Source organism: Coffea eugenioides, chromosome 5 (genome assembly GCF_003713205.1).
Source record: "Coffea eugenioides isolate CCC68of chromosome 5, Ceug_1.0, whole genome shotgun sequence".
Lineage (NCBI taxonomy): Eukaryota > Viridiplantae > Streptophyta > Magnoliopsida > Gentianales > Rubiaceae > Coffea > Coffea eugenioides.
This window is the reverse complement of record NC_040039.1, coordinates 41,083,201-41,094,776: the sequence shown is the minus strand read 5'-3', so window position 1 is coordinate 41,094,776 and position 11,576 is coordinate 41,083,201. Positions and strand designations below refer to the sequence as shown.

General features: G+C 35.3%; 1 protein-coding gene across 1 annotated transcript; it reads left to right on the top strand.

The window, feature by feature from the left end:
* Positions 1–939: 939 nt before the first annotated feature.
* On the top strand, positions 940–9,461 carry LOC113770838 (traB domain-containing protein). The gene is made up of 9 exons (XM_027315435.1): positions 940–1,569; positions 3,521–3,568; positions 3,693–3,752; positions 4,879–4,962; positions 5,077–5,181; positions 6,082–6,195; positions 6,308–6,408; positions 7,779–7,890; positions 9,016–9,461. Exons 1-9 carry the CDS (start codon positions 1,189–1,191, stop codon positions 9,142–9,144), a joined length of 1,134 nt encoding a protein of 377 aa, XP_027171236.1. The 5' UTR covers positions 940–1,188; the 3' UTR covers positions 9,145–9,461.
* The last annotated feature ends 2,115 nt before the right edge of the window (positions 9,462–11,576 follow it).

The window sequence follows — 11,576 nt, the reverse complement described above, 5'->3', positions numbered from 1 at the left end:
CAATCTTGCATTTGGCATTATAGTAGAATTCATTATTCTATATATTTAACAAAAGACATCCACTCCACATGTATGAGATTCGAAACACAAGCTCCACAAAAATGTGTTATGATTATAAAACAACCCCCAATAATGGAATTTCTTTTTTACTATGTTTCTATCATACCAAAAAACATTCAAGTTTGTTAAATTTTTTTTTGGGGCAAATAAAGGGGGAACCATGAACATTTTCTAATGAAGATTTTATAAGGTCCCATTTGAGGTTGCGGTGGTTTTTCAATAAATCCATCTGACACATGTACTTTTAACAAAAGTGCTTCATGACCCGTTTGGAGTTGCGATAGTTTATTGAAAAGTATTTCACCAATAAAATTTTAGATAAAAACACTTATTAAGTGCTGAAATGCTTTAAGCTTAGTATTGTTTGGATACATAGTTTAGCAAGTATTTACTGTGTTGGATGATGCGTAACTTGAAAAATTTTTAAATATATTTATCTCTTTATTTAGTTCATAATATATTACAAAATGATTAAATTTAATGTTTAATTTTTTAAAATATAAAAGTTATTCTAAAAGAACCAAATTTGAGTTTTTGCTAAAAGTGCTTTTAATATTAAAAAAATAAATATCAAAACTCCACTCCTAATTTTGTGATATAATGTTCACTAAACATTCTAAAAGTACCAAAAGTATTTTTTTTTTATCAAAAGTACCGTAATCTCAAATGGAACCTTAAAGCTACTAAAAGTTTGGCTACTTAAGTTGTGTAAAATTAGTTACCAAACACGCTAAAAGAACAGTTTTAGTATATAAAAATCCGTTTTTTCTTTTATAAATGCACCGCAATCCTAATTGGAGCCTAAGTAACGTGTCAATGACATTTGACCTAATGGCCCAAACGTTAAAATCCCAGAAAACGTAAACAAATCCTCTAATGCTTCGCGCGGCTCGCGGGCTAGAGTCCCACCACTGCCACTTCTCATCATTCCCCTATTTCTTCTTCGCCATTGCAAAACCTCTGCATTTTCATCTAACGGTCAGATCTGTCCCCGCTGTAGTCCCCATCCTACACCTCAACCACACCCAATCCCTCCCCCCTTTCTCCACTTATCCAAACCACCTTGCCCATCATAATCCTCCCCCCCGCCACCGAGTAACCTATTTCTCCGGCCACCGCAGCAGTCGCATGGATTCAGAATCCGAGCCCTTACGTTCCGACTCGGTCGCTGCTGCCGGCGCCGGTGACGGCTCAGAAGACTATGTTCACGTGGACGATGCCGGTGCTGCTGACAGTGGCTTTTTCGGGGTGGCGAGTATGACTGATAGCGAGTGGCGCGGTGAGGAGAACGATGAGGTGGTATTGAGGAGTGCTGACGGTGGTAGTGGCGGTGGTGGAGAAGGAGAAAGAGAAGGAGAAGGAGGAGGAGATGGTGGTGGTGGTGGTGATGAGAGAAAGGAATTGCCGGAGGAGTTGTCGAGGAGTGTTTTGAAGCTTACTTGTGAATCGACGGCCGTTGAGGGGGGAATTTGCGATGTTTATTTAGTTGGAACTGCTCATGTTTCTACGGTATGTCAAAATCTTCTTGAAGATTACCAAAATTTTAAGTGCTAAACAATTCCCGTTTGAATTTTTCTAGGGAAAAACAGTGTAAAGTTCCCATTTTTAGGGCTGATTCATGCTTAATTGTCCTTTTTTTCTCGGGGCCTGGGAGGAATGTAATGTGAGATTCATATTTTGCTATTGGAAAAAGTTACTGTATTTGTAGAGGTTGTGATATTTTTTGGTGTTAATTAATTCCCATTGAATTGTTTAGGGGAAGAAAATTTGTGAAGTTTATGTCTCTAGGGCTGGTTCACTTATAATTTCATATTTTGTAAGTAGTATCGGGCGATGTAATGCCTTTATGTTTTGCTATGGAGTAAAGTTTCTTTCCTTCTTTTAGTTTTTTATGATTTTGTGATGTTAAAGTGTACGTACTTATATCTAGAACATGTATTTACCTTGTTATTAGCCCCAAAATTATTCTTTCGTTGGAAGTAGAAATCAAAGTAGGATAAAGTATATGACGCAGCACGAAAACTTGATAGATACAACAGCTTTGTAGAAAAGCTTAGATATTGAATTTCACCCGAACTTATAATAGGACGAGAGAATATGCTTAAGAAGGTGAAAAACTGATTAATAATTCTAGTAATCACTCCTAGGAATCTTTAGGCATAACACCTAAAGTTGGGATGTATCACACAACCCTAAGAAAGACGTTGAGTCTGCAGGAAAATTTTATTAATGACAAAAAATCTGACTTCTCTTCGTGGAGAAGTGGTTATTTATAAACACTAGAACAAAGCCAACTCCAATCCTATTTGGGACTCCTAACTAGAATAGAATTCTAGTAGAAAGCTAGTAGGCTAAGCTTTCTTATTCCCCATAACAACTAAAATACTAATTACTAAACAGAAAATTACTATAAACATAAAATTCCTGTAGCTTACCAAATTACTAAAATACCCCTGCTGGTGAAAATAAAAAAACAACTCCATAGGATTCAAACCAACTCCCAAGTTGGTTCCTTGTGATCAAAAGCATGCCAAATCAATGTTTGGGCATTCGACACATCCTTCCCATGCCTCCTATAAAACCTTAGTGGATTTTTGCCACTTATCTCTATCAGTATATGCCTTGTTTTTCATGATGAAATTGGTTTAGTTAGAGGTAAGAATGTTAAGGACTATAAGCAATAGTAAAACATGGGATCAATGTAGAGTGGCTATTGGGTGGTCAGAAGTACACAAGGATTTCACCAAGATGTGGATGCGGTCATTCACAAACTGGTGGTTAAGGTAGTGCAATGGAAGTGTTATCTAGGATTATGTGAGGTATATGTACAGTTAGATAAAAAAGTTGGTTTTGCAGATTAGAATACAGAAAATGGCATATCATTACAGGCCTTGGTTGGTTTAGTTAGCTTTTGCATTAGATGAACACAAGAAAGTTTTTAAAGAATCAAGCTGGTTGGGCAGACCCAAGAATGCTAATTCTTGATGCAGATGTTGGGTAGATCTGTTTAAGGTTATGAGTAAAACGATTTGATTGGAGGACCAGCAGGCGCATGGAGTGGCTCCAACATGAATAACTATGACATGGAGGTTAGCGGCATATGTGAACAACATGTTTCTTTACTTCAGAATGACAAACAAGATTTCAAAAGTGAGATCAGAAGGCTTAAATCCAAATGGAAAGCTAAGTGATCCAAATCAAATAGAAGGGCCTACTGTTAATAGCTTCTTGGATCCATGACCATGAGCTGATAAACACAATTTGTCTTCTTCAAATTAGTTTGAACTTTGCATGTTTCTTGAAAATTATCTGCTTGAGGGTCATTTGCACGCTATCTTGTGTAGATTGGTCGAAGCTTGATTGCATTTTGCCTTGGGGTTTTAGTAATTTATCTTTGGCAAAGGATTTTTATGCTAGAAATAATTAATTGAGTGAAGCCAAATGATATAAAATTTTGCAGGAATCTTGCAAAGAAGTTCAAGCTGTGATCAATTTCTTAAAACCAGAGGTGAATTTTTATCTGAAACTCTTTTTCCTGATCTAATGATCATTTTAGCAGTTGAGCTGTAATTTCTTTCTTTTATCATGCTTGTTGCTTGCTTATCCAGCACATTTACTATTTGTTATTGCAGGTTGTCTTCTTAGAGTTATGCTCTAGTCGTATAACTGTACTTCAACCACAGAATTTGAAGGTTTGTCTGTTTTTCTTCTGTATTGAGCAGATTATTTGAATAAGGATTTCTTCTTCTTCTTCTTCTTCTTTTTCCCCTAGCTATTACTAATGAGAAAATGTCCCAGTAGTAAGCCACTTAACCTTGAGATACGAAGTTTGTACAATTCCCTCTCTTCTTTAGAAAGAGTTTCCTATCAATTTGCTATAGCCTTTATTCAGGTTGCTCATTTGCTATATACTTGTACAATAACCAATTTTTCCTTTGCCTAGCATTAAACTACTGGCCATGCAGACTAATCACACTTTGCAAATAAAAGTGTCCTAAGTCGCTTGTTTTGGCCCTTTTAAAAAAAAAAAATGTTGCACACCACCTATCATCAGATATTTCATGTTATGATTGTCTGTCCTCCTGAGATGTTTGTCTTAGTTTGGACTGAAACTTGAACCAAGTCATTTGATGTGCTTCTCTTCTTTTTTCCTCTCTTAATTTTAGTTTTCCTCTTTTTCCACTTAAAACTTGGGGAAAAAGAAATAAATTCCTAAGCTGTCCCATGGAAGAACATGTTTGATCTCTTGCTTCTCATAATTTAATATGTGCTACAAAAATGTTTCTAGTATGCAAGATTTCATTTAATGATACTGAAGAAGTGTCTCTCAAGCTGCAGGCAAATGCTGAGTTTTCTGGATTAGTTGATTTGGGATGATGTGTCAAGTCTTGTAGGGTGCTATAGTTAATGCACAAACGAGGGTTGCCCTATTCACATAAACTTGGAAAATATTTACTAAATACTGATCCATGTCAAATGTATTCATCATTTTCTAATGTGGTTGGTTACATGTTTAGCTCTGTTAAGGTTATGAGACTGTTCAAACTATGTGACACATTGAATAATTTTAAGTTCTTTCTGAACTGATATGATTGGAGATTGTTTTGAAGTTTGACGTATTTTTTACATTTTGGCATCTGTTGTAGTGCTTTACCCAAATAGATTTTGATTTTGTAAGCAAAAAGAAAACATTAGTTGGTTGTTTACTGTGTTCTGAGTTCTCAGTTATACAATTTGATTTGGATTGGATATTGACGCTTTATCTATACAAAAAAGTAGTTCAGCTCTAATCTGAAGAACTACTTGTTAACTTGTCAGGTACCAACTCTGGCAGAAATGGTCGAAATGTGGAAGAAGAATCATAATCTATTTGGAATTCTTTATGGCTGGTTTCTTGCAAAGGCATGAACTGATCACTAAACTTAGGATTAAAACTTTTCGTGATTGGCTTTGTTGCAGTTGATCTTGTTCATGTTTGCTTACTGTTTGTCTATGTGTGTTGGTTAATTCTGCTAGGTTGCCAGCCAGCTTGCAGTTTTACCTGGGGCAGAGTTTCGTGTGGCATATGAGGAAGCAATGAAGTATGGAGCCAAGGTTATACTTGGTGATCGCCCTGTCCAAGTAAGATATTGTTAGTTTGGATGTCGAAATTGCTCTTATCTTCTGATGCATTCTGCTTGTTATTATCCAATGATTATTTTATTCTTTGATGTATGTGAACCAGAACATATTTGATGGTAGGACTCTCTTAATTTCATTCATCAACATTAGTCACTGATGCTAGTACCATAATGGTGGCCCTTGGTTTGAGGAAGGTATTGGGAGTAAGAAGTTGGTTTGTGGACTTATGGGGTACTTCGTCTTTCTGTTTATTACTTGTGGTTCTAATCCCAATAGGATTCAGCCTTCTCTCTCCGTTACCACCAAGTAGACCTCTTGTGCAAGTTAATTTTACTATACTTTTCTTGTCAAGTCCTCTTTAAATCTAGGACTGCATTTGGCAGTGGCAGTCTGAAGGTTTTAGTGAAAAAGGAAAAATCAGCAACACGTGCTCTTGTCACAATTTAAATCCATATAGATTAATCCTACCACCCAAATTAAATTAATTTGCATGTCCTAGAAACTCTACATGGATATTCATGGTCCCTTCATGTAAGTCTACTAAATCTGGTGGATTTAGTGGATAATCCACACAATCCATTTCATGTTTAGGCCCTTTGACCATGGCATTCTTATTTCTTCAAGATGGATTTGGTGTATTTAATCCCTCATTTATTTCAAGTAAACCTCTCGAGATTCATGAAACCAGCTTGCAGCCTTAACCTAGATTCGTATTCTTTTGCTGTCTGTTTCTTCCCCTTTGTCTATTACTTGTGTCCGGGAAGTGTCAAACATCTGTCTTTTACTGCATCTTTTCATATTCAATTGTGCAATGCACTGAATGGGTTTCATAATATGTAAAATTGCTTTGCAAAGACTGATTTAATGCAACTGTTGTATTCTTTGTCATGTATTTCTCAGATAACACTGCGGAGGACATGGGCAAAAATGCCTCTTTGGCACAAGACGAAATTGCTGTCTTCCCTGCTCTTTCAGGCAGTTTCCTTGCCAAGCCCTGAGGACCTCTCTAGAATGGTAGGTCTCCTTATGCTATGATCTTTATCTGCATGACAAGATAGTTTGCTCAAAGAAAAACCAGCCATATGATATTATTGAGTCTCATATGTTATTGGTTTCAATTTTGCAGCTGAAGGAAATGGATGATGTTGACATGTTAACTCTCGTTATTCAGGAGATGAGCAAGCAATTCCCTACCCTTATGGAAACACTTGTGCATGAGCGCGATAAGTTAGTATTTCTAACTTCCACAATTTACATATCATATACCTTTTGGAGAAGTCCTGTTTTATCCCCGCAATTCAGTTCACAATCCTGACCTGCTTATTACTTGTCATGGAGGGAAACGAGGGCAAGAGGAGAAATGGAAAGACAGACTGCAGGATCTGTTTTCTCATCATTACTAGTTTGTATTAGGGGCCCGACATTTTGAGCAGTCTGAATTGCTGATGTCCTGAAACTGGTTTTCTTTGATAGTTGAAATATGCTAGTAGCTTCATGGAGATGCCTAGAAATATACTAATGGTTTAAATCATCAAAACTGGTTTTCTTGTGAGTTTTTGCAATTATTAGTAAGAGAACCAAATGAGTTAATAATGGGATTCATTTTAAGATGCTTAATTCTTGTTCGGTCAGACGAAGGAATGTGAAGACCTGGTTTTTTGAATGCATACTTGTTATGGACAAAAATAAATACCTTCATATCTACTGTTTGCTCTTTCTCCTCATCTCCTGTTTGTACCCATTATCTCTCTCTCTCTCTCTCTCTCTCTTCCTCGTACAGAAATTGAAAAGTTCTGTTAAGTTTTTCTTATGTTCCTTTAGTGCTGGTTGGCTGTTACAGGTGGATGATCTGTCCATTAAGTGATCAACCAACACGGGAATGCATTACAATTAACTCAGTGGAATCGTTTGTCGATTAACTGATCAACTAACACCAATAAAATCTTGTCGTTTCCAGAATGCTAAGTGATCATTTTGGTGCTTCGTATGCTTGTCATTTCTGTACAAACAAGAACCAGATCATAACATTTTTCCTCTTGCAGTCATGATAATTTCCTATCTTTTCAAAGTAACTTCCACAAACAGGTAGCAAGCAAGCAAAACTATTTTCACCTGTGGCTTTAGCCATCGTGTTCTCATCCTGTCTACTTAAGTTATACACTAGTACAAGTAAGAACCAAGTCTAATCACTTTCTTCCTAGGAATTATAATCTTCTCCTGTCTATTTCATGTAAAACTCTCTGTTGTGGTGATATTAAAGGATGAGATGAAGCATAATAATGGATGAATTGAGGGCACATTTTTGACTGAGAACTTTCGTTGGCATAATCACTGTAATGCCGATAAGCGAATGATATTCAGATGGTTTTGAGAAGTTCTCCTGTACGGTTGTTTAAGAAACTTTATATATGATCAAAATTGAGCTCTTTCTTTGTGCTTTTGCATGCAAGGCCACAGCTATATGCCTCACAGTTCCTGAATGCTCTACCACGGTCCACAGAGGCAGAAGCATTGTGCATTAAATTTTACTGCTTATGTTTGTCACCTAAACTCTTGTCCTTATTGCTGGTACTTGTTTGAACATTGTGGTTGTTCAGGTACATGTCATCCTCACTTCTAAAACTTGCCAGTGAGCATAATTCAGTTGTAGCAGTTGTTGGTAAGGGGCACTTGCCAGGGATTAAGAAGCATTGGAGGCAACCCATAGAGGTCAGTAACTTCTGTGTGTTAGAGCTGAAAACATGGTGCCTTTGCCTAGTGAAGGTTTCCCCTGGTTCATATAGTAGATTAGTGGACCAAGATAATACCTGCTTAGTAATCCTTCGTCAGTAGATGGTGCATAAGCACTGCCAATATTTCAGTTATGAGCGTATACTGTTAAAAAAATAAATAAATTGTAAAGCATTTTCTATCTCTAAACATGGGTAGAAACTCAGAAATCTAATACTATTATGAATTCCTTTCTTGGATGATAGACTCGTATTTTCACACAGTATAGGGTTGCTCATTAGTTTCTGAAAGTTGCATAAATTTTTCAATTTGTTTCCATCCTAAAATCAATTGAGGTGGTGTTGTTTCCAAACATATATTGTACTACATGGATGCTAAACAGACTTGTAAAATTTTCCTCTGTTACTTTCTCAATTCTGTAACTGTTTTGTCTCCCTATTATCATCAGCCAGTGGAATGAATCGTGGGTTGTAGATCAGCAAGTGGTTTTCTTCAGTTTGTGTAACTGTTTTAAGCAATAAAACTTGAGACTTACAGAAAGAAAGGTGTATGGATATATAAAATAAACTCTTTCAACAAGGTCAGTAGTTAACCTGCACATTTGTGTTTAAAAGACATATGGTATCACATGCTTAGCTCATTCGTCACACCTCTTTGATTACTTGCATCATTCTACTTGATATACACAGAAATGCAATTATTTTCTGATGTTTGGTATAAGGGGTTACCAGAGGTTATCATAGAAATGATGTATTAGAATAATGTGTTGGAATGAAATGGTATATCATATATGGTAAAGTAAGCTTTTTCAATAGATCAGTTTTTAACATGGCTGAAGGGTTTAAAAGTTGAAGCACGGCATAATTGGTTTCTGATGACATTCCCTGTCAATAAATATCCTTTAAGCCCTATGCCATTCGTGTATAAATTCACTTTGAATTTGAGAAGTCTAGATTTTGAGGTAATGAAGAGCTACCCCTTTGCGTTACTCATCCATCTTTATCTTTTGATAATTGTGCCCCTATGTCCTTTGTGGCCTGCCCTGAGGGTTGTGGTGTGTGCATCCTCTCTCATGGTCATGACATTTTCTTTTTCCTGTCACAGGTAGCGGAACTCTTGGCTATGCCTACGCATAAACCTGCTGTTTCTGTGGGGAAAATTCTTACGACCATTGGAGTTGCAGTAGCAGGAGTGGCCATAGCTTCTGGCATTTATCTATCAGTCAAGAAATAGCTGCTTGATAGCAATTTTGGTTGTAAATACTGTTTTACTTGATAATGGATTTAACATTTAAATTCATCTTTTCTGAAATAGCTGCTCAAAGGGGATAATAATTCTGCTAACCTCCACCCCCCATCTTGTACTAAATTGCCCACCACTAGAAACAATTTGGAGACTGCCAACTTGTGTAACTGAGGCTAAGTTCCTTTCGTCTTGTTGCCATGCCATTTAACTTGTATGTTACAACAGAGTGAAGCTTATACTCTTTGTACAGACTCACCAGAACCCTTACTTGTTTAACCATACAAAACAGAAACTGAATGAACCAATGGAAAGGTATCCATCACTTCAATTTCTATTTGTTTCTGTTGTGATCTTTCATCCACATGGGGAGGTCAAGACTGGACTTTTGGCTTGGAGTTGCCGTGTTTTTATCCAGTAATGTCACTGGTTCTCAGTATGGAGATGATGTATATACAATACTTAAATGTGAAATAAACCTACAACTGTATCATACTACGGGATTTTCTTAATTATTAACGTTTAAGAAAGTTTATCATAAATCTCGACCCAAGTGAAAAAAAAAGAGGTGGATTGAGTTCTTACTCGAGTGAGAAAACTGCAGATTTGACGCGACGTACGGTTCTAGTTTTTACCGCCATTGTATGAGCAGATTGAGTCACAGATTTGGGAACCTCAACTGTCAACATGCATTGGCTGAAATAAGAAACAAGTTGCGGTATTATTCAGTAGGATTGATCATCTCTCGCAGAAATAAGAAACAGGACTTCCCTGAGGATGGATGGCATGTATATCCAGCCGAAATGTAAGTAGGAAACAAGCTAGGTTTGTAAACTTCTTTTAGCTTGTTCGTTATAGCCGTATATAAAAGGATGTGATAATATTGCAGCTAGTGCCGTTAAACAAAACAAGCAGCTCGAAAATTTGATTGAACTTGACTCGATAAGTCTCGAATTTGTAAACGAGTCGAGTTCGAGTTAGAAATTTACTCGATTAATTAACGAATCGAGTAACCTCAAATTGTTTGTTATTCAATTAGCTCGTTTGGACTTGATAACGAAGAGCATATATATCATTTCACAAGTCAAAAGAATAGAAACTGAAAATTATAGGTTTTTATTGTAATTAATTCGCACGAGTTCGAACTCGAGTCACATGTCCTATTGACAAGCCGAGTTCGAGTACACTTCAAGACTCATTCAATTAGTCAAGTGAGCTCGAGCTAAGCATGAGTCGAGCTCGACAGTTAAATACTCGGCTCGACTCGGCTTGATTAACAGCACTAATTGCAGTCCTCTCCATGTCATAACTTCGGTCACCCGACTCACTACTATACCATGTCTGCAGAAAGCATTTGGTGGGAAAACAGCGAGGGAAACAGATGCCTAAGATAAAGAAACTTTATGTAAGTTAATACTTGTTTGATACGAGAAAGCAAGAAGGCGAATGCGAGGCTGGCACGGTTGCCGGTGCAACCACATCATGTTTTTCATGGTCCAAAATAGACTACGGGTCTGTTTGGCACCCTAGTTTTTTACCAAGTTTTTTAGCTACTAGTTTTTTAACAACTTTTGCTACAGGAACCCCAGAAAACTTTTCAAAGTTTTTTACCTACACACTTCAAAAATCTATACACAAAAAATTTCTCAAAAACTTTTCTTCCTCCTTCACCCAACCCACCGCACTAGACACCGCCTCCACCACCTCTCCCGACGCCGGTCACCTATTCCGGCGCCGCCGGTAACCTCAAAATTTTTTTTTGAATTTTTGAGTCCCTCACCCTCAAAAATTTATTATATATATTATATATTTATAATATTATATATTTATATATTTATTTAAACATATTATAAATATTTTATTTTATTTAAAATATATTTTTATAAATATTATATACCATATAAATTAATATTAATATAAATATGTAATTATACATTTATATAAATATTATATATTATATATTTAATATATATAATACATATTATATATATTACACATTTATGTATATATATTTATGTATATTTATATACAATTATATTATGTATTATGTATAATATAATACATTTATACATAATACTAATACATTTATACATTTATATTAATTATATTAATACATTTATACATAATATTATATTTTTATATTTTTATAATATATTAATTTATATATTTATATAATATTCATTTATAATAATATACAATTATTACATTTGTAAATATATTTATATTATGTATTATATATAATATAATACATTTATATATTTTTATATAACTATATAAATATATTTATTTATAAATGTATTATAAATGCATAAATATATATAAATATTTAAACAATAAAAAATATTAATTATACATTTATATTAATTATATTAATACAGTTATACATAATCATCATATATATTTATAAATTATAATTTATACAT